Source organism: Sus scrofa, chromosome 12, assembly GCF_054392235.1.
Source record: "Sus scrofa isolate SSC_HxYL_T2T_F1_AM1 chromosome 12, Sscrofa_HxYL_maternal_Yorkshire_Landrace_v2.0, whole genome shotgun sequence".
Lineage (NCBI taxonomy): Eukaryota > Metazoa > Chordata > Mammalia > Artiodactyla > Suidae > Sus > Sus scrofa.
The window spans coordinates 52,312,064-52,337,869 of record NC_139394.1 but is presented as its reverse complement, the minus strand read 5'-3'; the positions used below and the strand labels follow the sequence as shown (position 1 = coordinate 52,337,869).

Sequence of the window (25,806 nt, the reverse complement as noted above, 5' to 3'; positions counted from 1 at the left end):
TCCAATTTAAAGCAACAAATTATTACATGTGGTGTAGGTAAAACGAAACATCTAGAAGGTTTCCATTTCTGGAAGAAGCATGGGGATGACCGAAGCCCAAACTTTCCCATTTCTCCCAAAAATCGTACAGAGAAATAAAATGAATGAATACCCATCCCACAAACAAACAGCACACACAGGGATTGCCTCTTTAGTGAAACTGGGGCAAAGAGAAAACCCACACATTGCAAATTATGGGAAAGTGAAGGCCCAAACACCACGGATCAAGACACCGTAACCATAAGACAGAAGCAGCATAGATGATTCAAATGCAAACAATGAAACAGGGCACGTGCTGGAATAAAACATGGGTGAATGCCTTTATAACTTTACGGTGAGGAAGACCTTTCTAACTATGGCTCAAAACCCCCAAAGTCATCAAAAAAAAGGAAAATTCAACTCCAGAGAAACAAAAGAGAACTGCTGTACAACAACAAAAAAGCCAAAGTCAGAAAGACTTTGTAACTCATATCAGAGACAAAGGACTAATTCCTCTACTTTTTAAAGAACCTTTAAAAATTGAGAAGAAAAAGACAAATAACCCAAAAGAAAAATGGACAACACAACAGTTCTCAGAGAATAAAAAAGCCCTTAAACACTTAAAAGGACGCTGGTCTTGCTCAGAATACAAATTAGACACTACATCAAGATGTGAATTTTCACTCATCAGATTGTTTAAAACGATCCTAAGATTAACAACATACTTCTGGGAGTTCCTGGGTTGGCTCAGTGGAAATGAACCCAACCAGTATCCTTGAGGATGCAGGTTTGATTGCTGGCCTAGCTCAGTGGCTTAAGGATCTGACATTGCCGTGAGCTGCAGTGTGGGTTGCAGACGCAGCTCAGATTCTGCAGTGCTGTGGCTGTGGCTAGCAGCTACAGCTCCGAGTCGATCCATAGCCTCGGAACTTCCATATGCCAAGGCCCTAAAAAATACTCTGTTGCCATAGCTATGAAGCAACCAGTGTTTTCACATATGGCTGGTGGGAATGCAAAATGATACTATCCCATGGAGGGAATCCAAGCATATCCACCGACCACAAAGGCATTTATCCATGGATCCAACGATCTCACCTCTGGCAATCAAACCCCTTCTGCCCATATACCTGCATATGTATGAAGCTATCTGTTGCAGCACGGAAACCCCAAAGTGCCCATCGGTAAAGGGCTGGTTAAATTATGGAACAGCCACACAACAGAACTCTCCATACCACTGCAAAAGTAAACATGAGGAAGATCTCCAAGTACGTAAATGAAAATATCGCTACATCTTTTTTTTTTTTGGTCTTTTGTCTTTTTAGGGCCGCACCCGCGGCACATGGAGGTTCCCGGGGCTAGGGGTCCCACTGGAGCTGTAGCCGCCGGCCTACGCCACAGCCACGGCAACGCGTGGGAGCTGAGCCACATCTGCAACCTACACCACAACTCATGGCAACGCCGAATCCTTAACCCCCTGAGCTAGGCCGAGGATTGAACCTGCGTCCTCATGAATGCTAGTCGGGTTTGTTAACCATTGTTGAGCCATGACGGGAACTCCTATTTTTACTATTCTTGATGGTTTTGTTTTTTTGAACTTTTTAGACAAATCTGGAATTTATTTTGGTGAACGGTGAGGCTCTAATTTCCCTTTCTTTGACTTGATGGGGGCAGACGAGCCTTAAGTCAGTGATGGGATGATTCTTTGCTTTTATTTTTCCCAGAGCTATCACTGTCTCTCTTGTTTAAAGTAAGTTTTTCTGATGCCATTGGGCTTCTCTATATACTTTCACAAGAAAATAAAAAACTATTATCAAGAGATAATCACTGTTGAAAGGATTCTGGGAAGACAGCAGAGTAGGAGGCATGGGAATCTGTCTCCCAACCCAGACAGCAGCTGCACTGGCAGAATCCTGTTAGAACTGCTTTGAAATTCAGGAGTCTCTAAAAGGCTTGCAACTTCCAGCGGAAGGCTTGGTTGGCAAATGTCCACCAATGCCAGCCCTTGGCACAGTACCACCACCCATTCCTCACCCTCAGCCTTGTGGCAGGCAGCAGTGGCTCTGTTCCTAGAGCAGCCTGCAGTTTTAGAACTGAGGTGGGCAGAAAGGAAATATTGGGGGGCTTGTGCTCTGAATGCTGCTTTTGATCACAGAGGTGCAAAGAGGCAGTGACCACTGCTGTGGCACTTCCTCCATGGCTGCAAGCCCCTCGCCCTCTGCTGAAGTGCTCTTCAGGGATTTAAAGGGCTGGCACCCTTCTCCCCACTTCACTTTTCCCGCTCTTTTGGGATCCAGACATTAAAGACTAAAACATTAAAAAGAAAACCGCTAGAAGGGCTGGAGGTTGAACTAATTGCCAATGGCCGGTGATTTGATGAATCATGCCTAAGTAAGGAAGCCTCCATAAACCCCCAAAGGGTGGGGTTTGGGGAGCTTCTGCTGGTGAACACAAGGAGGTGCTGGGAAGATCGCACACCCTGAGGGCATGGAAGCTGCACCCCTTCCCCACACCATGCCCCATGCCTGCCCTTCTATCTCGCCGTTCCTGAGTTACAGCCTTTGTAATAAACCGGTATTCCGGTAAGTAACCTGTTTCTCTGAGTTCTGTGAGCCACACCAGCAAGTTAACCTAATAGGACCGGAGGAAGAACTTGTAGGAACCTATGATTCATAGCCAGTTGGCCACTCAGACCACAACCTGGACTTTCGACTGGCATCTGAAGGGGCGGGATGGAGGGGGTGCAGGAGGTCTTGCGCTCTCACCCCGTTGGATCTGATGCTAACTCCAGGCAGCGAGTGCCAGCACCAAACTGAATTGCAGGACACCCAGTGGGTGTCCACAGAGAACTCGAGCACGGCTTTGCACAGGGACAAAACTCCACATATCTGGTCACGGAGGAGCCAGAAGTGTGACTGCTATGTGTGCAGAGGAACAAAGAGGGAGGTTTTTCCTTTACAGGGTCCTTCTATCATTTCTTCAGCGTGGAAAGAAAAACCTAAAACATCAACCTGGTTCCTAGCGCGCCCCCCCCACCGCCCCCTGCCCCAACTCACCAGTTTTAGGAAGATTAACCAATCAAACGATATCCAAGAGATAAAATCCCAAATCTATAAAGAGGTAGTCAACTGAGTGTAACAATTTTTAAAAAACATTTTACCTTCGTTATAAGGCACTGGATTGCCGATCTTTACTCCAACCGCTTCGGCTGATTTCAAAACTTCTAAATCCATTAAAATAACTACTCTCCTACAAAGGCAAAGAAGTAGAAGCATGATGGAGAAAAATAAATGCAGAAGCCCTTCCAATGACAAGCTACTTAAAAAGCTTTCCCCCAATACTCCCAGTGATAAACCTATTTCCCTTTGTCAACTGCTCTTCCTTACCGAATAACTTGAGAAATACATGGTATCAATTCCTACAGAAATACTTCCCTTCATCTCTCACCGCATCATTACCGAGGCCTTTTATGATTGCAGGGTGTTCATTTCCCATCTAGCACCTTAATTAGAATGCGGTGTCCTCACTACACACTGTATCTTCAAGGAGCAAATGACATGGTAAGAATTTCGATTATTAAACATGAGAAGATGTCGCCTAACAAGAAATGATCTGTTTTTCAGAAACATATACTTATCTAAACAATTGCCTTTTCCCAGTGAAAACCAATATGGTTATAGCTACTTTTAGAATGTGACTGCAATTGTCTAAGAACTTCTGGTTCTTTGCACCTTTAATTCCGAATAAAACCTCTCCATAACGTTCCAAGGACCTTCGGCCAAAAGGAAAAAACCTTTTCAGATGGCCTCCGAGGCTCCGTGAGGTCTGGCCTCGCTAACCTCTCCAGCTCAACCCCGCCTCGGCCCCGAGCTCCGTCCAGGGTTTCCATTCAGCTCCTGGTGTACCTTCCGCCCCCTCCTGCCCAGCGGCCTCTGTGCAAGCCACCCTCTGACCGCGAGGGTCTCTCGCTCGGCCTCATCGGATACACATTTCAAGCATCACGTCCTCAAGAGACACTTCCTTAAACTTTGGTTGAGATCAGTTTTCCAATATGCTCCTTTCTACAACTGCCATTTCTTTCCTTCAGACCACCTCGCAAGTTTATGTTAACAAATAATGATTAATATTTAGGTTAATTCTGTGTGCATTGTTCATTTATTCACATACACTTTATATTTCAGTCCTACACTTGTTATTTATTTATTTCCCCTATTAGACTGCACTTTCCGTGATGGCAAGTAGCCTCCAGTGTTTTAGGCAGCAATGGGTCCACGGATACAGATTCCCTAGAAAAACTCTTCTGATAGATATTTAGTGATGGGTATTTAACTACCTTTCAAAATTATCCAAATTACTCCAGACCACAGAAAAATGGAAGGCTTATCAATCATTTAGCATCACCCTAATACCAAAGCCTAAGAAAAAATACACTAAAAAAAATTAATTTTATATGCCACGGATGCGACCCTAAAAAAATAATTAATTAATTTTATTTTGTAACATTACATACATCCTAAATAAAATATTAGCAAGATGAATCCAGCAGGACAGTCAAAGAACACACCAACATCAACGTACAGAAAACAGAGATGACAAAGACACATTACAACTTTATAAAGATACAATCAACAAAATCCAGACTGTGGGAAATTGTGCAAAAGGATCAAGGACAAAGACCGTGTGTCTTCAACAAATAAACACTAACGGAGGAAAAAAGACATGGAGGAGGAACCCAGATTTATAGAGACTTAAAAGAACTATCAACCTACTTCACTGGGAACTCTACTTTGGATCCTGATACAGAGAAATTATTTACACACACACACACACTCACACACAAATAGTTAAATGTGGAACAGTAATAGGATACTTGATATTTTAGGTGTAAAAAATTAGCAGAACACTGTAAATCAACTATAATTTTAAAAAATTATAGAGGAGGGTAAATGTGGAAGGGGTAGCGATACAATAAGACTGGGTGTTGGTGATAATCTGAAGCTAGACGGCAGGACCTACACCAATGAGAAGCACACAGCTTCACTACTGTTACACTCTTGCCAAAGATGCGTAATCTGTTTCCAATCAGGAGGAAGCCTCTGGCAAATTGAGGAGCATTCTATAAAATAACTGATTTTCAAATTGCAAGCAGGAAAGTAAAAGAATCCCTCTAGATTGAAGGAGTCTAAAGAGATATGATAATTAATATAACAAGTGATCCTGGACTGGATCCTACTGCTATTAAGGACATAAGACAATTTATGAAACCTGAATGGACTCTGTGGATTGGATGGAAGAATTCTGAGGTTTCGAATTCAATAACTTAACCAGGCTATGACTCAGTGTCAGTTGTTTTGCTTTTCCCTTTTCTGGTACGTGGGGTACATCCTTTCAGTCTGCAGTCAGGTCTTTCTTCTTGATGAAATTTTCCTGTTGTTATTCCTTAATGGATGTTTTCCCCCCCCATTTTTGGCTGCCCCGTGGCATATGGAGTTCCCAGGCCAGGGATCAGGTCTGAGCCGAACCTGTGATCTATGTCACAGCTGCGGCAACGCTGGATCCTTTAGGCCGCTGTGCCCAGCCAGGGATCAAGCCTGCAACCTGGTGCTACGGAGATGCCGCCGATCCTGCCGGGCCACAGTGGGAACTCCTAACCAACTGTTCAGTGTCTCTTTGTTCCACTGCTGGTCAGGTCAATGTCAATCACTGGATAAGGTCCTGTCTGTCAGCTTTCTCCACTGGGAGCTTGCTGCTTTTCCTCTTACAATGAATTCATTATGCTGCGGGGAGGGACTTTAACCCTATAAATAACTAGTTCCTCATCAAACTTTCACCACAGAGTTTGTCTGACCCCTACAATTCTAACTCTAGTAATCTGCTCTGCAGAAGTAATAGCATGAGCATGTAAAGATAAACGTCCAAGGATGAGGACGTCCCCCCCCCGCGGCGAGGCAAGTTCAATCTCTAGCCCGAGAACGTCCACATGCCTTGGGTGCAGCCCAAGAAAACGTCTAAAACATTAAAGATCCAAGGATGATGGCTAAAGCCCTATTTGGAAGAAACCTGGTTGTTCACAGGCAGGTTCTCAGCAGGGGTAGGAAGGAACACAGCACATCAGCGTGCAGAGGTGGTGGAAGAAGGCAAAGCCTACGAGAGGGGAATTCCACCCATGACTAGAGAGAAAGGGGCCCGAGTTTCTGCACTCAACTCCAGCAAAGCTTTCCTCTCCCATAACCATGCCCTAGAGGACAGAAAAGAGGATAGAAAGCACCACTTGAGCTCTCCAAGGCATCCTGGAGTGGAAGATAACAGGTCCCAAGTGGGGAGGTTGGCAAGGAGACATACCCAGCCTAGACGATGTCAGAGCAAATATGAAGTCTAGCTGGAACTGCCCACATTAAACAAGAACACGATAAAAAGAAATGACGCAGCAACAATGCCAGCACACCACAGTGTATAAAAATAAAAGGCAGAGACAATTAAGAATCCAATCTAGAAGAAAGCATTAGCCAAGAAAGGGAATACGTCCCAATCACAGCTTGCCAAATAAGACTAAGAATTCAATAAAAGTCAAAAGATGAAATGAAATGAGATTGAGAAGAAAAGGGAGCTTGAGACATTAAGGAAAAAAGAGAAGAAAAGCAGTATCATTACACATCTAATCCTTAAACTATAAAAACCCAAGGAACAGGGAGTTCCCGTCGTGGCGCAGTGGTTAACGAATCCGACTAGGAACCATGAGGTTGCGGGTTCAGTCCCTGCCCTTGCTCAGTGGGTTAAGGATCCGGCGTCGCAGTGAGCTGTGGTGTAGGTTGCAGACGCGGCTCAGATCCCGCGTTGCTGTGGCTCTGGCGTAGGCTGGTGGCTACAGCTCCGATTCAACCCCTAGCCTGGGAACCTCCATATGCCGAGGGAGCGGCCCAAGAAATAGCAGCAACAACAACAACAAAAAAAGACAAAAAGACAAAATAAATAAATAAATAAATAAAAACCCAAGGAACAGAACAGAGGAAGCTAAAAACCGAACAATACAATATGTTGGACAATCTTAAATTAATCCAGCGCATACACTAGAAAAGAGAGCAAACCGAAGACATCTATGAAGAGCAAAGGTATCCACCACATAAGCAGAAACTGGAACTCACGTGAAAGAAAATGAACTGAAAAGGAAGGCCGGTGATCAAAGAGGCAAAAGTGAGCGAATAAACAATGAGTAAATCTAAATGAGCACAGACTATATAAGAGAAGGTGCTAATTGGGGGGAGTAAAAACAAAACTGAAGGAAAATACTGAGCACAGACCCTGTTAAGGCCTTTGCTTTATTTGGGAGGATGGTAAAAATACTATTTTTGTAATTTTGTTAATTCCAATATGGATTTTTTTTTTTTAAATGTTGAGAGTAATCACAAAGAAAACACATAGAACATGCAACTTTTAAAAGAGTAGAGGAAAAAAGAATTAAGGCAATGCAATCAATCAAAGGAGGAAAAGACAATGAAAGTATAGCGAGACTATGGCAAGACCAAAAAATTGGGGCGGGGGGTGGGGTGGGGGAGATCCGTAATAAATAAAGCAGAATAAACTCACCCACTAAATCTCAGATGGAGTTCTAAAACTCAACGCTGTTTATAAAAAACATCCAAGATGAACAACAGCGAGGTTAAAAGTTTCAAAAGAACAATGATACATCAAACAAATACAAGCAGAAAAAGTGAATGTACATCTAACGTAACATACATCGATACCCTCATGAAGATGGGCGTGCTGGCCGCACTGGCTGCTCACCTGTTTGGGTTGTGTTTCATAACTCAATCAAAAGCTCGAGGGGAAAAAGTGAAAAGTAAAGCCTCTCCCCAACAAAGAATGTCATATTTCAGCAGTGGCTGCTCAGGTGTGATTAACAGTTCTCGTCACCCCTGTATCTCTAACATGTAGCCTCTTGTAGGTACTCAGCATACTCTCTACTGGCCGAAGAAAGCCTTTGCTATGAAAGATTCAGGACTGCAAAAAAGGGGCAGTGTTACATCATTATCTCTTTTTGCTCTAATAAGTGACCTCTTTTTATCAAAAGGTACTTTAAGAGAGAATCTAAAACCAGTGCTGCTGAAGAGACTAGAAATAAGAGTTCCGCATTCGGCTTTAGTTTTCTGCCCAGGTTGGTTCCATTTCTTTCCTCTTGAGGCGTGCCTGGTTGTTGGTAGCCTGAGTTCCTAATTCAATAGCTAAAAATTCTTAGCTAAAGCCCACCACTGCCTTTTTGATTCCTAATCGAATTTGGGCATTGAATGAACCTCTCTGTTCACAAATTGGTCCCCATTTTAACAACGCGGCAGGAAAAAAACCTACCACATACCTTCCATCTTTCAAGGTGTTCACAATAAATCGGTTAATCTGGCAAATACAGTTGCTAGACAATCGTTCTTCCTCAACAAGAGGATTCAGCTGTGTCGCCAACATGAAAGCTGCAAAGCACAGAGATTACTTTAGTCGCGAAAACATTTCCGTTGTGACAAAAGCTGGTGACACCTGTACCAGCAAAGAAAAACAATGCCTGAAACATGTTCCTGAAATTAAACCCCCAGATTCTGCACATGAAAAAGGGCATCCATTTCCTGCGCATTAAACATCTGCTACTACTCTGAAATTCAGTTATTTCCTAAAGTGCCCCAAATCACCTTTTCCAGCATTCAGGTTGCATGACGAAGCCTCATCTTTTTTCTAGGTTCTTCACCTTGTGACTAGAGAGAGCAAGCATATATTCTGCAAATTTTCTTTCTCCCTGTAAAGCTTCCAACATACAAATAAAACCCCAGAAAGACAAGTATAGGACAGCTAACCCATCATATTCACTAAATGTCAATATCGTCCTGAGGGAAATTAATCAAAGAAAACACAGAGCACCAGTTAGAGAAAATTAATTAAGCCAAGTGGCAGCTTTCCACTGGACCCAGTCTATTGCTCGAACGCTCTCTGCCAGCCGCAATTCTGCCTGTGTGAAGGCAGAGCCAAGCAAGTGCAGACTTCTGGAATGCTCTAATTACGGCAATCTAAGTGTTGGGTGTGCTTATATTATTTACATACAAATTCCCAGATTTACGCATTATACGTACAGGACAGCGTATTCAATCCATCACTCATAAGCAGTCGATAACGGGGTGGATTGTTCCCTGTGGTAATGGGACGGATGTTCTAGGAGAGAAAACACGCATTAGCCAGGCTGCCTGCCCAGTCCCCAGGGACGAGTAAACCTAAGCGGCAGGAGAGTGGGTTTGCCATTAGCGCAACAAAAACTGAACTGCTTGCCCATTCTCTTGACACCTAAATCCAAGGGAAAGAAAATTGGACGTGATGATTCTCCCACCAACCTCTTCTCCAAGAACACTGTTAAACGCAGCAGAGACGAGAATAAGTTGCCAATATTGTTGTATTCTCTCTCCCCTGACACAAATCTGACTGAAAATCAATTTTTAAAAAACACACAAGGCACATAATGTATGCAAGGAACGTGGAGGGAACACGCCAAAAATACAGAATGGGGGGGGGAAACACTTGCCCTGAAGAGGCTTGTAATCGCAGTGCTCTAGGGAGGCAGAGCTGTGTACCTAATAATGCTACACAGGCAGAGCCAAGACACATAGCCTAACTTGAAGGAAATCAGAGGCAGCTTCCTGAAGGAGATGAAATATGAAAACAGAGCCTTCAGATGACTGGCAGTGACTTGGGGAATAACAGGGAGACAGACCATCGGCCCTGCTGACTCGGAACCTGCAAGTATGATCCTGGATTCTGCTTCTACTGATTTTTCAAATTCTCACTAAAATTTGAGAGCTCCTTAAATGAATGACAGCATAAATGAACAATTTTAAGCAGACGAGTTCCTTGTGGGTGGATCTCTCCGGAGGTTGCATGTAAGGCAGACTTGAGCCAGAGAAACCCCAGGGCAGAAGGACACCCAAGGAGGCAGTAGAAATGATGGGGAGCCCCACAGCACCCATCGGTGGTGGAAACAACAGGCAAAGCCCTCCAGTCTGAACCTCCAAAGGTCAAACTCTGGCTAACTAACATTAAAAAGAAAGTCTGGGTCCTCTCTGAGTTTACAACATGGACTGGATGTTTTTGTGATGATGGAGAGAATTTCCCAAAGTGGACAGATCTGTATGACCTCTCTCAAATGTCATTTATAGTTATATACAAGTTTGAAAAACATTTGATGTGGGAGTTCCCACTGCGGCTCAGCAGTAATGAACCCAACTAGTATCCATGAGGATGCAGGTTCAGTCCCTGGCCTCACTCAGTGGGTTACGAATCCGGCGTTGCCGTGAGCTGTGGTGTAAGTCACAGATGCAGCTTGGATCCTGAGTTGCTGTGGCTGTGGCATAGGCTGTTGGCTGCAGCTCCAGTTCGACCCTTAGCCTAGGAACTTTCATATGCCCCAGGTGTGGCCCTAAAAAGACCGAAATAGAAAAGTTTGATGTGAAAAATACGTAGGTACTCACAATGACTTGGAGGATGGGTTTTATGGATGTATCTCCCTGTTGCATTATGGCCTGAAAAAGTCAAAACAGATTCTTGTGAGATACGTACTCAAAGCATGATAAACATTTGACATCATAAAATCCTAAAAGTGGGACACATACTTTCCAACAAGGATACACTTAGCACATCTAAAATACTGGCATCAGATAAGGACCCATTATTCATATTCATATTTTCATTTATTTCCCTATAGTGCCCATTAATAGGGAACTATACAAATAAATATGCAAATCTTTAAAACAGAACATTATGCAGCCTTAAAAGGAGTTCTCTTGCGGCGCAGTGAGTTAAGGATCTGACATTGTCTCTGCAGCTGCCCGGGTTGCTGCTGTGGCGTAGGTCTGATCCTTGATCCAGGAACTTCCACATTCCACAAGCACAGGCCGAGGGAAAAAAAAAAAAGAAAAGTTTATGTAACACTGGCTGCCTTTTGTGACAGGAACTGAGTGAAGGAAGTGTGAGAGAGGCAGACCTTGTACTCTTCTATACTTTTTAAATTTTAAATCCCACGACTCTATTAGCAATTATAAAAATAATTTCTAAAAAAAAAGACAAAACTATTGATCAGGTTTGTTTTTTTAAAAGCCATCATTTAAAGGTAATCAACAGAAAAAATAGCTAGCTGGCGATCTGACCTCTGCTTTTGCCCATGTTGAGGTAAGTGGGACCAGACTAGTTTTTGCAACCATAAACTAAAAACTGGACAAAAACAAAGAGACCTCCTTTGTTTTCAACAGGTAGAAGAAGACGGTGATCCCTGAAAGAACAAATGAGGCGAGTCCTACAATCACCCTGGGGTTCTGCTCTGAGGCACTTTTGGACCACAGCGCAAGTAGCAGAATCCAAGAAAAACATGGCAGTTCTGCTGAGCACTGGTCAGGGTTCAGGGAGGTGAGGTAGCTGGATTTTCTGAATGCAGAGTACCCAACAGGAGGCAGCTACACAAAGAAAGAGCTTCAATAACCTACGCAGGGGCTACCTTGAGTTTCTCCCTGAATTCTAAGTTATGCATACACAGAAAGAGGCGCCACGGGCCAGCTAAAGCCGAAAAATTACTGGAGCTCACCCAGGGTACGATGCGTTCGAGTTCCAATTAGACAGAGTGGAGAGAACTCAGTCAACACCCGGTGCATTCAGTAGAAATCCCAGAAAGGCCATGATTTAGAAACGGGAATAAACCAGCCCCAAAGCAAAAGCTACTCTAGGCCCACTACAGTCTCAAAGGGATGAGGTGATCTGCAAGTCAGCTAACCGCCTGCCAGAACAACTCATGTTCTTTATACACATCATTTAGGCACCGAGTAACGTATTACTCGTAATGTCCAGTATCTAGTCAAAAATCACCAAATTATTTGAAGGTGGACATAAGTTAGAGGTGTATGCTACAACCTTGAGGCCATTCTCAAACTGCACTCTGGGGTCCCAAGACCTTCTCAGAGGTACGTAAACTCAGAACTATTTTCATTATGATAAACAAGATTTTGCCCTTGTCACTCTCATTCATTCAATACAAAGAAAAATTGGTTGAAAGAGTAATAAAACTTTATTTATTTTTTTGGTCTTTTTAGGGCCACCTATGGAGGTTCCCAGGCTAGGGGTCCAATCAGAGCTATAGTCGCCTGCCTACGCCACAGCCACAGCAACGCCAGATCCGAGCCGCGTCTGTGACCTACACCACAGCTCATGGCAATGGCAGATCCTTAACCCACTGAGCAAGGCCAGGGATCGAACCCACCTCATGGTTCCTAGTCGGGTTCGTTTCTGCTGCGCCACAACGGGAACTCCTAATAAAACTTTATATTGTTACCACTGATGACTGTCTACTGGATGAAAAAAATCAGTAAAAGAAATCACAGCAGTGCTACTTTCTAATGATACAGCAGCTTGCTGAATTAAAGAACAAGCTACATCGTGCTTGAGCTACTATCTCTCCTGAAAAATTCTTTTGTCTTACACATGGATGCATCTATAGATGTGGCTGGACTTGCTGCTTTGCTTGTATTCATCTGGTAACAGCACCAACTGGTCATCTGGTAAGATTTTCCTTCTTTCATGGGAATGCTTGACAACAAACAGATTATGCTGAACTAGTCAAAGGGTTGAATTACTTTCAAAACTCCTGCTTCATCCTGGGACAGCTGTGTTGACATTTGCACGGATGGTGCAAAGCAGTGGGAGGTAAAACTACTGGTGCCCGAGCAGAGTTACTATATTAGTAGTCACTGTATTATTGCTCACTGCCCTGAATGCACTGGAAGGTGCGGTTCAATGAAAAAAAATGAAGCTTGATGACGAAGTAAAATTATTTATCATGTTAAATCTTACTCCTTGAGGAGTTTTATTGTGGTGCAGTGCCTTAAAGGATCCAGCATTGTCACTGCAGGGGCATGGGTCGCTGCTATGGTGTGGGTTTGATCCTGGGCCTGGGAAGTGCCACATGCCATGGGCGTGGCCTAAATAAATAAATAAATAAATAAATCTATCTTAATCCTTGAAAACAAATTTTTTAAAATATTTTCTTTAACAATGCGGAAAGCATGCAAAAAATACTTCTGCTGCATACTTAAGTGTGGCTCTGGCCACGAGGTAAGGCACTTGAGCAAACGTTCGAGTTGCATGTGGAACTGGCCCCCCCCTTTTTTTTCATGGAACATCATTTTTTACTTGAAAGGGCAAGTGATAACATATGGTCATTCAGCCTTGAGAATTTAGTAGGTATTTTCTCAAAAATAAAACAAACTGGGACAATTAACCATACTTGTGACTGACGAACAAACAGTTTTCTAATGAAAAGCAGGACTTTGAAAACTTGTATTCACCAACTTCCCAACACCAACAGACTTTTCTGAGCAAATCCGTAATGAGGTTAATAAGCACAAATTTTTGTGATATAATTAAACAGGTCACTATCTGGAAGATCTGTATAAGGCAACGAACCAATATTTTCCAAATGACAGACACACTCATTACCAATAATACACAGGTACAAGATAGAAGACCCCGTCCCTGTGGAGTTTAGGGTGTGTCACCCCCCAGCAGGTAGATGTGTCCAACAACCTGGAAGCTCTTTGAACTTTGCTGTTGAGGGATTATTCTGAAGGTCCCATTTCGTAGGCGTGATTGATTGAAACACTGGCCAAGGGTGGCTGGCTCAATCTCCAGCCTTTCTCCCGTGGGATGAGGAGTAGAACAAAAAGTTCCAACCCTTCAATCACATAGTTGGTTCTCCTGGCAATCAGTCACCATCCTGAAGCTATCCTGGGGTTCACCAAGAGTTACCTCATTAAGGTAAACTCAGGTATGGCTGAAAGGGGCTTAAGTTCCTCCTACCCCAACACTCAGGAAATTCCAAGGGTTTTAGGAGTTCTGTGTACCAGAAACTGGACAAAGACCAAATGTTTCTTATTATATTACAGTATCACAAAGATCAAAAGAGAAGCCTAAAAGGGCTCTTAAAATACTCTTCCTTGGAGTTCCCTGGTGGCCTAGTGGTTAAGGATTTGGTGTTGTCACTACTGTGGCTCTGGTTTGGCCTGGGAACTTCCATATGCTGCCAGTACAGCCAAAAAAAAAACCCCAAAGGAGTTCCCATCATGCCGTGGCAGAAATGAATCCGACTAGGAACCATGAAGTTGCGGGTTCAATCCCTGGCCTTGCTCAGTGGGTTAAGGATCCTGCATTGCTGTAGCTATGGTATAGGCTGGCGGCTGCAGCTCCCATGGAACCCCTAGCATGGGAACCTCCATATGCCACGGGTGCGGGGAAAAGCAAAAAGAGAGAGAAAAAAAAAAAAGAGGGATTCACTGAGAAAGTAACTGAGCCAAGACTTGAAGATCACGTTAGCCAGCAAGAGGAGAATGAAGAACCACCCAGACAGTAGATACTGGTTAAAAAATGTTCAAAGGCCCTGTGGAAAGCAAGAGTATGAAATATACCAGGAATTTAAATTTTTACAAAAATTTTTTAATTAAAAAAAAACAAAAAAAAAACCTCTGGAAAGTAGGAAAGAACAGGTAGGAATGGAGAGTTATGCTGGGGAGAAGTGAGCAGGCCAGGCCAGAAACAACGGTTCCAGTGTGGATGGAGAAAAGTAGATGGATTTAAGAGATACACATGGAGCAGAGTTCCCATTGTAGCTCAGTGGTAATGAACCTGACTAGTATCCATAAGGACTCAGGTTCCATCCCCGGCCCCACTCAGTGAGTTAAGGCTCCAATGTTGCTGTTAGCTGTGGTGTAGGTCACAGACGTGGCTCAGATCCTGCACTGCTGTGGCTGTGGTAGGGGCAACCCCTAGCCTGGGAACTTCCATGTGCTGCAGGTGCAGCCCTAAAAAGACAGACAGAAACACACAGACACACACACACACACACACACAGATATATATGGAGGTAAAACACACCAAACTTTGTGTGTGGAGAGAGATGGCACATCCAGGGTGATGGAGTTTGCCAGAAGAATGACTCCACAATTTCTGGCTCAAATAATTTAGTGAATAGTGGTTCCATTCACTCAGACAACAAACAGTAGAGGTCCAAATTTAGAGAGATAATGGATTCGCTTTGGCACAGTAGAATTTAAAATGTTTTTGCGATATTGGGTACAAAGGCAGATTATAGAGGCTTGTCTTTCAGAGTAAAGGGGGCTCCGGACAAAGAAATCTGTGAACAATTGACACACAGAAAGTAATTGGATTGTCTTGGGAGAAGAGGGCCTTGTGCAGAGCCTTAAGTCAACAAAATTTACTGAGACCTAGAAATAAGACAGGGAAAGACCAGCCAAGCTGAACCACAGAAACCAAAAGAAGGTATTACCAGAAGAAAGCAACCCTCAGTGGACAAACGCTGCTGAGAACCCTGAGTAAATTAAAATCTCAAAATTGTCTGTTGCATTTAACGTCCTGGAGGCACTGCTAACTTCAGCCAGGGTTACTTCTATAGTGATCAAAGGAGAGACAGGCGTCCGTTAAAGAGTTAATGGAAGGCAAGGAAATGAAATAACTGAAAACAGACAACTCTGGAAAAGTTTGGCTGCGGATAGGGGGAGGGGAGGAGACAGAGTGGCCAGGGAGGAGATGGGTGAAAATCAAGAGTTTATTTTGTTTTGCTTCCTTAAGCAGGAAACATATGAGCGTGTTTAAAAGACGACGATGGAGAAAATCCTTTGCAGCGTGATGATTACTGGGGGTCCCCCGGCGGTTCCTCCCCGGCCCCCCGCTACCTCCTCCTCCCGGGTTCTCTCCCGCTTCTCTACCCCGCACAGCCCCAGGGCCCACAGCCACCCCGGCCCGCCAGCATCTTCTCACCGCAATGGCCCCCTCGCTCAGGTGGCCCACCATGGTTCCGCCACGCCAACTCCCGCGCTCCGGTTCTCCCGCAGCCCTGGCTTCACTCCCGGCCCCGCGCGCTCCAAAGCGATTGGCCTGAGTTGCTGCTAGCACTGCTTCCGCCTCCTAACATGCGCACGGCACGGGGGCGGGTCTAAGGGCCGAGCAGCCACCGCATTGGCTGAGGCGCGGCGGGCAGCCCACGTGACCCACCAGAGCCCGGGTCCCGGGCCTAGTCGCTGGATGGTGGGGCCTTGGCGCGGGCCGCGGAGCCTCCGGGCGCGCGAAGCGTGACGCAGGAGTAGCGAGCGAAAGGCGCGAGAGAGACGCGTTTCAGGAGCTTTCCCAGTGGGCTCTCGGAAGCGTACCCCACACGGCCCTTACCCGGCGGACAAAGACTGGTAGCCCAGGGCAGTGGTAGCGCTCTTCCCAAATACCTCTGCTGTTAGTAGTTAAAGCAATGACCTGACTCCTTCAGCAACCCAGCGCTCAGCTCCCGCTCAGCTCCCGCAGGCGCCAGACCCTGGGCTTGGCACAGTGGAGGTTTCTCCGGGTAAATAAGACCTGGTCCCTATCCTCAGAGGAGAGCGCAGTCTTTCGAGGAACTTTCTGCTGTGAGTAGCCCTACCTCAAGGTAGAGTGGTTTGAGCCCCAGGAGAGACAGAGTAGGCTGCTAGCACAGGTGGGAAAATCAGGGAGAGCTTCCCAAAGGAGGCACCATTTGAACTGGGTTTTGAAGGGTGTGTGGAAACTTGCCAGGTGGACTTCAAGTGTGGTTAGGGATGCTCCTGGAAGAATAAATATAGCCTTGGCAAAAATTAGCGAGATGAACAGCGTGATAAGCTGGGGGCAGCTTTGAGTAGCTAGGACAGTAGGGTACAGAGGAAGTGAGACTTGAGCATTATGAAGGAAGCCTAGCGTCAGGTAATGAAGGGTTTATACTGGGGTCTCCTAAGAAAGTTTTGATGCATTTAAGGTGGAGGACTGTTATCTGTCTCATTGTGGACGATGGGTTGAATTTGGAATGGGGAATGGGCGTTCTAAGGGCATGGAGATTGGTTATGACACTCTGGAAAGAATGCCAGGCAGGAAATGGTGAGGGCTTGAACTAAATGAGTGACCTGGAGACTGAAAAGGAAAAACCGAACTGTGTAAAAGATAAGTTATTTGCTAACTTAATAGCTGCTGGGGAGGAGTTCCCGTGATGGCTCAGTGGTAACGACCCAACTAGTATCCATGAGGAAAGGGGTTTGATCCCTGGCCCACTCAGCTGCAGTGTAGGTTGCAGACTCCGTTGCTGTGGCTGTGGTGTAGGCCAGCAGTTACAGCTCCAGTTGGAGCCTTAACCTGGAAACTTCCATGTGCCTCAGGCGCAGCCCTACAAAACAAAAAGAAAAGAAAAAGAAAGCTGACTTTGTTCCAGGCATCAGGCTAGGCGATGGTTATACAATGATTAATCGTAGTAGTCACCATCCCTGACCTCTTAGACCTCCATCTACCCTTGATGGTCAAGTCAGAAAACTGAGACATGGCAGATTTTTTTTCTCACTTTACCCAGGACCTTTTTTTTTTTTTCTTCTTCACAGCTGCACCAGAGGCATATGGACGTTCCCAGGCCAGGGGTCAAATCAGAGCTGTAGCGCCAGCCTACACCACAGCCACAGCAACACTGGATCCTTAATCCACTGAATAAGGCCAGGGATCGAACCTGCATCCTCATGGATACTAGTCAGGTTCGTTACCACTGAGCCGTGACGAGAGCTCCCAGAGTCAGCTTTCGATAAACATTTTTGAATGAAGGAATGTGGAGTGAATTGGTTCAAGAGTCTATAGATCCTTTCTTGGCATGTAAACAACGATAGGGAAAGACCACAAGAATTGATTTTGTAGCTTCACACTTACTTGAATGGAATCTTGATTTTCTAGAGTTGTACATTTGTAGAAACCTGAGTTTCTTATTTTCTTGTTTAGTTTATAGATCTTAAGTAGCATGGATCTGCCGGTGGATGAGTGGAAATCATACATACTTCAGAAGTGGTCTTTGCTCCCCAAGTCCATTCAGGTCACAATTTCTACAGCAGAGGCCCTGAGCGATATCTTTCTCCACTCATCTTTGCTTCTTCAGTAAGTAAATGGAAGCCTTAACCAGGGAAATTTTGATCTGGAAAATGTTCTCTTTTGTCATTTGCTCTCAAGTTATATCTCTTTTTGATGGAAGGATTAAGTTCAGATTTTTATATTTTGGGGCATTCAACAGTTTGTGCTATTTCCACAGTTTTTTTTTTTTTTTTTTTTCTAATCTTCTAGTATAGAACAGATAGGGATGCTATTTAGGTTTTTCAGTGTCAATACTATTTCAGTAATCAGTGCCTTGCTGTCCTCTCTAGGCTTTCAACTGTGCCATATCTCAAAGGATATAGTGGAGAATTACAACTGCACATAGAATTCATAAGTGCCCATGTGTGGAAAGAATCTTAGAGGCCATATAGTCGAACCACAGTAGTTTTCAAACACCTTTTTTAAATTTTTTATTTCATTTTTTGTCTTTTTAGGGCTGCATCTGTGGCACATGGAAATTCCCAGGCTAGAGGTCAAATCAGAGCTGCAGCTGCCAGATCCAAGCCACATCTGCGACCTACACTGCAGCTTGTGGCAATGCCAGATCCTTAACCTAGCGAGAGGCCAGGGATCAAACCCACATCCTTATGGACACTATGTTGGGTTCTTAACCTGCTGAGCCACAATGGGAACACCCAGTTTTCAAAACCTCGTGATCGCACTTTCAGTAAGGAATATGTTTTACATTACAACCTAGTACATATGTGTATATATTAAAAAAAAAAAAAAAAAAAACAAAAAACCTGAAACAGGAGCTTCCCAAAACTTCAGTGAATTTTTACTGAACACTTATTTTGTGCCAGCCACTGTCCTAGGTACTTAGTAAACAAAAAGTACATTGCTAAAAAGAAAATAGATAAAGGCCCTTACTTTCGAAGAGCTTAATTCTAGCAAGGAGGGACAGACAATAAACATAAGTATATATCGTATTAAAGGTGATAAGTACAATAGACAAAAAAGGAAAAACTGAACAGGGTGGGGGAAAATAGAGCTAGGAGCAAGAGTGCAGGTTGTATTTTTTTGTATATTCTCATGATTTATTATTTTACCAATTATGGGTCTTCTTGATAGAGTAATATATTCTTTTTTTTACTTTTAAAAGTTTTGTATTAAAGCATAGTTGATTTACAATGTTGTGCCAATTTCTGCTGTATAGCGAAGTAACCCAGTCATACATGTATATACATTCCCTTTCTTATATTATCTTCCATCGTGGTCTATCCCAAGAGACTGGATATAGTTCCCTGTGGTATACAGTAGGATCTCATTGCTTATTCTAAATGTAATAGGTTTCATCTAACTCCAAACTCCCAGTCCATCCCCCTCCTGCCCCCTCCTTGGCAACCACAAGTCTGTTCTGTATGTTCATGAGTCTGTTTCTGTTTTGTAGATTGGTTCATTTGCACCTTTTTATTTTTTTTTCAACTTTTTAGGGCCACACCCAGGGCATATGGAGGTTCCCAGGCTAGGGGTCTAATCAGAGCTACAGCCGCCAGCCTACACCAGAGCCACAGCAACGTGGGATCTGAGCCACGCCTGCAACCTGCACCACACGTCACGGCAGTGCCGGATCCTTAACCCACTGAGCAAGGCCAGGGATCGAACCCGAAACCTCGTGGTTCTTAGTTGGATTCGTTAACCACTGTGCCACGACAGGAACTCCCAACACCCTATTTCAGATAACACATGTAGGTGATATGTGGTGTTTGTCTTTCTCTTTCTGACTTCACTTAGGATGAGACTCTGTAGTTGCATCCATGTTCATGCAGATTGCATTATTTTGTTCTTTCTTATGGCATATGGAATTTCCCAGGCTAGGGGTCGAATCGGAGCTGTAGCCACTGGCCTACACCAGAGCCACAGCAACACGGGATCTGAGCCATGTCTGCAACCTACACCACAGCTCACGGCAACGCCGGACTGTTAACCCACTGAGCAAGGGCAGGGACCGAACCCGCAACCTCATGGTTCCTAGTCGGATTCGTTAACCACTGTGCCACAACGGGAACTCCCAGTTCCACATCTTCTTAATCCATTATCTGTTGATGGACATTTAGGTTGCTTTTATGTCTTGGCTATTGTGAGTAGTGCTGCTATGCACATAGGGGCGCATGTATCTTTTTGAATTGTAGTTTTGTCTGGTTATATGCCCAGAAGTGGGATTACTGGATCATATGGTAGTTCTATATTTAGTTTTCTGAGAAACCTCCATACTGTTTTCCATAATGGTTGTACCAATTTACGTTCCAACAGTGAAGGAGGGTTCCCTTTTCTCCACACCTTCTCCAGCATTTGGCTGTTCTGACTGGTGTGAGGTGGTACCTCATTGTAGTGTTGAGTTGCATGTCTCTAATAATTAGTGATGTTGAGCTTTTTTTTTTTTTTTTTTTGGCTTTTTGCCTTTTCTAGGGCCGCTCCCGAGGCATATGGAGGTTCCCAGGCTAGGGGTCAAATCAGAGCTGTAGCTGCCAGCCTATGCCACAGCCACAGCCACGCCAGATCCAAGCCGCATCTGTGACCTACACCACAGCTCATGGCAAACGCTGGATCCTTAACCCACTGAGCAAGGCCAGGGATTGAACCCGCAGCTTCATGGTTCCTAGTCGGATTCGTTAACCACTGCGCCACGACGGGAACTCCGATGTTGAGCATTTTTTTCATGTGCCTACTGGCCATCCATATGTCAGGTTGTAGTATTAAATAGTCAGGCCTCATGGAGAGGGTGAAAGTGGAGCAAAATCTTGGAGATAGCGGAGTTAAAGTAGATATCCGAGAGAAGAGTGTTCTGGGCAGAGATGCTAGATGAGGGGAGTGTTTGGCATGTTTAAATAACAGCAGGTTGGATGAACAGCTAGTGGTGGATGAACAGCGTAAGCCACAGGAAAAGTAGTAGGAAATAACATCAGAGAAGCGATGGGACGTGCCTGGGAACTGGGGAGAAGCAGGTGGCACAGATCACAGTTGACCCTTTTTTAGCGCCTTATCTTTTTACTCTGAGTGGGAAGTTATTGCGGGGTCTGGTAGGCAGAATTCTAAAGATGCCCCCCAGCATTCTTGTTCCCTGGTTATTTAACCTAACATTAACCTAAGCACTGCTGGGGCGGGATTTGACTTCTGTAATGCAGGTTCCAAGCCAGCTGACTTTGGGATAGGATTACTGGGTGGGCGTAACCTTTAAAAGCATAGAGACCTTTAAAAGCGTAGAGTTTTTCCCAGCTGGTAGCAGAAAGGGAAATCAGAGAGATTCAAAAGCGTGAGATTTGAATGCACTTTGGCTGACTTTGAAGATGGAGCCACGTGACACATGACAAGGGATGCCGGCAGCCGCTAGAAGCTGAGAGTGCTTCCTGGCTGACAGTCAGCAAGGAAACAGAGACCTCAGACCTTCAATTGCAAGGAACTGCCTTCTGCCAACATCCTGAATGAGTTTAGGTGCAGATTCTTTCCCAGATCCTCCGTGTCAGAGACCCTAAGCAGAGAGCCCAGGCAGGCCCACCTAGACTTCTGATCTACAGAACTGTGGGGCTAATAAATGGATAGTGTTTCAACCTGCTGGATTTGTGGTCATTGTTACACATCAACAGAAAATTAATTTATAGGGTTTTGAGATTAGAGTGATGTGATCTGATGGTATCTTAAAGCAGGTGTCAGCAAACAGCAACCTCCTGGGTAAATCCACCCATTGCCTGTTTTGTGTGGCCATCAGCTAAGAATGGTTTTTACAGATAAGCATTTGCAGTAGATTTGATGATAGGAAACATTGGCTTTGAACTCCAATTAAGCAAAACTATATCCATTTTTTGAAAATTCATTTTTCTCATTAGCACAAAAAAATTATGCTCAATTGTTATTACTATATTTTGAATGTTGTCAGTAAAAGTGGGTTTGGTTTTTTTTTTTTTTTTTTTTTTTTCTCTTCTCTTTTTATGGCCACACCCATGGCATATGGAAGTTCCCGGGCCAGGGACTGAATATGAGCTGCAGCTTCGGCGACACCAGATCCTTTAACTCACTGCACTTGGCCAGGGATCAAGCCTGCACCTCCACAGCAACCTGAGCTGCTGCAGTCAGATTGTTAACCCACCGAGCCACAGTAGGAATTCCAATAAGACGTTTTCACAGGCATCTTTTTTTTGTTAAGTACCTACGTAATAGCCTCAACTTTACCTCTTGGCTCACATAGGCTAAATATTTACTCTTGGGCTTTCTGTGGAAAGTTTGCTGATTACTGAGGGTTTTTTGGTTTTTTCTTTTTTGCTTTTTAGGGCCGTATGTGGAAGTTCCCAGGCTAGGGGTCCAATCAGAGCTACAGCTGCCAGCCTACACCACAGCAACACCAGATATGAGCCAAGTCTGCTGCCTACACCACAGCTCACAGCAACCTGGATCCTTAACCCACTGAGTTGTGCCAGGGGTCAAACCCACAACCTCATGGTTTCTAGTCAGATTTGTTTCTGCTGCACCACTATGGGAACTCCTGCTGATTACTGTTTTAAAGAATTGCTTTGACCATGGTGTTGAGGGTAGACTTTAGGAAGAGCAAGATGGAAGGAAATAAAGAGCCCTTTTGGGGAGTTCCCTGGTGGCCTAGCGGTATACAAAAATAAAGGTATCCTCAGACAAAAATAAAATCTGAGCACATCAGAGCTGTAAGAAATCCTGAAGTAAGTTCTTCAGGTTAAAGAAAAATCATCCCAAATGAAAGAATGTAATTGCAGGAAGGAATGAAAAATACCAGAAAATGTACATATGTGGGTCAATATTTTTAAATTAATTGTTTGAAACAATGATATTAATCATGTCTTATGGGGTTTAAAATGTTTAGAAGTAAGGCGTTCCTGTTGTGGCTTAGTAGGTTTAGAACCTAACATAGTGTCCATGAGGATTTGAGTTTGATCCCTGGCCTCCCCTCAGTGGGTTAAGGATCTGGCATTGCTGCACGCTGTGGCGTAGGTTACAGATGCAGCTGGGATCCAGTGTGGCTGTGGTGTAGGCCGGCAGCTATAGCTACAGTTCCATCCCTAGCCTGGGAACTTCCAAATGCTGCAGTTGTGGCCATAAAAAGAAAAAGAAAAAAAAATTTAGAAGAAAGACGGTAGTTCAAAGGGCAAGATAGGTAAATGGAGTTAAATTGTTGTAAGGTTCTTGTGTTTGTGAAATGGTGAAAATACTCCCTGAAGATAGATTGTGAATTGGGATTCATTTTGTAATCTCCAAGATAACTATAGAAAAAAAACAGAAATGGATAATCAAGTCAAGGTCAGACTCCTGCATTTCCCCATGTGACAGATAGAAAAATATACCCCAAACATGGCTACGTCCTAATCTTCAGATTTGTGGATATGTTAGGTAACATGAGGTAACAGGGAAATTAAGGTTGCAGGTAATAAGCCAATTTAAGATAGGGAGAGTAGCCTGGATTATCCAGGTGACCCCAGATTAATCACAAGTGTCCTTAAAAGTAGAAAAAAAGGATGGAGTTCCCTTGTGGCTCAGCAGGTTGGTATTGGCGTTGTCGATGCTAGTGTTTGGGTTCAATCCCTGGCCTGGGCACTTCCACGTGCTGCAGGCTCAGCCAGAAAAATGGGGGGGGGGGGTGTAGAAAAAAAAGACAGGAGTTCCCATCGTAGCGCAGCGGTTAAAGAATCCGACTAGGAACCATGAGGTTGTGGGTTCGATCCCTGCCCCTGCTCAGTGGGTTAACCATCCGGCGTTGCCGTGAGCTGTGGTGTAGGTTGCAGACTCGGCTCAGATCCCGAGTTGCTGTGGCTCTAGCGTAGGCCGGTGGCTACAGCTCCGATTGGACCCCTAGCCTGGGAACCTCCATATGCCGAGGGAGTGGCCCAAAGAAATAGCAAAAAGACAAAAAAAAAAAAAAAAAGGAGACAGAAGAGAGGAGTCAGAAGGAGATGTTGAAGCTGACAGCACTAACGGCCTGAACCCAGCCAGAACCCAGATTGGAACTTGAACCCATGGTTTTAAATTAGAATTACCCTGTGTCTGGACTCACTGAGGTTCAGGTTCTTTATGCCTCCGTGCAGCAGAAATTCAGCGAGAAACAGTGATAGGCAAGAAACAGATTTCTTAAGATAGGATGCTAGGAGAGATGCAGGCAGACAAGCAAGGAACCTCTGCCCTAAGGACCTGGTGGGCCACGGTTTTACCGTCCAACAGGCGTGGGAGTTGGAAAGGCCTGCCTCTTCCTTTCTGGGAATAGTAACTCCTCCTTAGTATCCGGTAAGGTGTGTATTCAAATCAGCTGAAGGGCAGTCTTCACACTCTTGCCCTTGGTCCGAATCTGAATGTAGGCCTCATCCCATCCCCACCCAATCACCTGAGGCAATTCTCACACCTCCACTAGTTAAGCAAGCCTGCCTTGTTCTGATGGCTTTGTTGAATTTATAGTGGTCTCCTTTATAATGGCTTTGTTGAATTTATAGTGGTCTCCCGACATCCCCGAGGTTTCCCTCTTTATCTGTGATCCCCTCGTGGGACTTCTACAACCACCTGTGCCTACTCCATCCCTATCAATGTGACTATGAAAGAATGGTCAGGAATGAAACATTACTGGCTTTCAAGACAGAGAAAGGGAGACACAAGCCAAGGAATATAGGCAGCCTCTAGAAACTGGGAAAGGCAAGGAAATAGATTCTCCCCAGGAGCCTCCAGAAAACAATTCATCCCTACCAACACCTTGATTTTAGCCCATTGAGACCCATGCCAGACTTCTGCCCTTCAAAACTGTAAGATGATAGATTTTTGTGTTTTTTTTTGTTTGTTTGTTTGTTTTGTTTTTTGTCTTTTTGCTATTTCTTGGGCCGCTCCCGCGGCATATGGAGGTTCCCAGGGTAGGGGTTGAATCGGAGCTATAGCCACCGGCCTAGGCCAGAGCCACAGCAACTCGGGATCCGAGCCGCGTCTGCAACCTACACCACAGCTTATGGCAACGCCGGATCATTAACTCACTGAGCAAGGGCAGGGACCGAACCTGCAACCTCATGGTTCCTAGTCGGATTCGTTAACCACTGCACCACGACGGGAACTAGATTTTTGTTTGTTTTAAGCCACTGATTTTGTGGTAATTTGTTACAGTAGCAGCAAAAGACTAATACACTCCCTGTATCTCCCTAATCCAGATTCATGTGGTAGCTGGACCATTACAGTAGCTTCCTGTTTCCCGTATCCATCCTTGCCTCCCTCCAAACTATTTTTTATATCACAGCAGGAATCATCTTTCAAAACGCAAATCAGATTATATTGCTCTCACTTAAAACCTTTCAGAAGTTTCTTTTGCTCTTACGATAAAGACTAAAATTCTCCTTTTTTTTTTTTTGGGCTGCAACCACCACATGTGGAGGTTCCCAGGCTAGGGGTCCAGTCGGAACTGTAGCTGCCAGCCTACACCACAACTCACGGCAACACCAGATCCTTAACCCACTGAGCAAGTTCAGGGATCAAACCAGCATCCTCATGGATCCTAGTCAGGTTCGTTAACCGCTGAGCCACGAAGGGAATTCCTATAATTCTTAATATTGGCAGTAAGACGTTGCAGTCTGACCATTGCCTGTCTCTGGCCTTCTCTTCCACCACACTCCCCTTTCAGACATTAGCCTTCTTTTAGTTCTTGGTACAGTTATGCTGCTTGCTGCTTGTCATGTGGCCTTTTCTTGGGGTATTTCTTTTGCCTGAAATGCTCTTCGTATGCACACTACCCATGCCCTGAGAACTAATTAACTTCTGCTCATTCTGAAGGATGAGCCATATCTTCCTTGGGAAAGCCTTCCCTGAGTCCTAGCGGAATCTTTTTTTTTTTTT

The 25,806-nt window shown here is 44.5% G+C and overlaps 2 protein-coding genes across 33 annotated transcripts in view; one reads left to right on the top strand and one right to left on the bottom strand.

The window, feature by feature from the left end:
* RPA1 (replication protein A1) overlaps positions 1-16,001 on the bottom strand; it is a 39,059-nt gene extending 23,058 nt beyond the window's left edge. Inside the window, exons 1-5 of the mRNA XM_003131822.5 lie at positions 15,853-16,001; positions 10,509-10,559; positions 9,123-9,201; positions 8,366-8,474; positions 3,176-3,264 (exon numbers count right to left, since the gene is read on the bottom strand). Coding sequence (XP_003131870.1) covers positions 3,176-3,264; positions 8,366-8,474; positions 9,123-9,201; positions 10,509-10,559; positions 15,853-15,885 — 361 coding nt within the window. The 5' untranslated portion in view covers positions 15,886-16,001. The remainder of the gene's footprint in view (positions 1-3,175; positions 3,265-8,365; positions 8,475-9,122; positions 9,202-10,508; positions 10,560-15,852) is intronic.
* Positions 16,002-16,210: 209 nt separating this feature from the next.
* SMYD4 (SET and MYND domain containing 4) overlaps positions 16,211-25,806 on the top strand; it is a 70,857-nt gene continuing 61,261 nt past the window's right edge. For all 32 annotated transcript variants that reach the window (XR_014821539.1, XR_014821538.1, XR_014821535.1 and 29 more), the window contains exons 1-2: positions 16,211-16,487; positions 17,845-17,997. Coding sequence is in view for 7 of the 32 variants with exons in the window: in XM_021067577.2 (XP_020923236.1) it covers positions 17,864-17,997 (134 nt within the window). In the remaining 25 variants the exon portion in view is untranslated. The remainder of the gene's footprint in view (positions 16,488-17,844; positions 17,998-25,806) is intronic.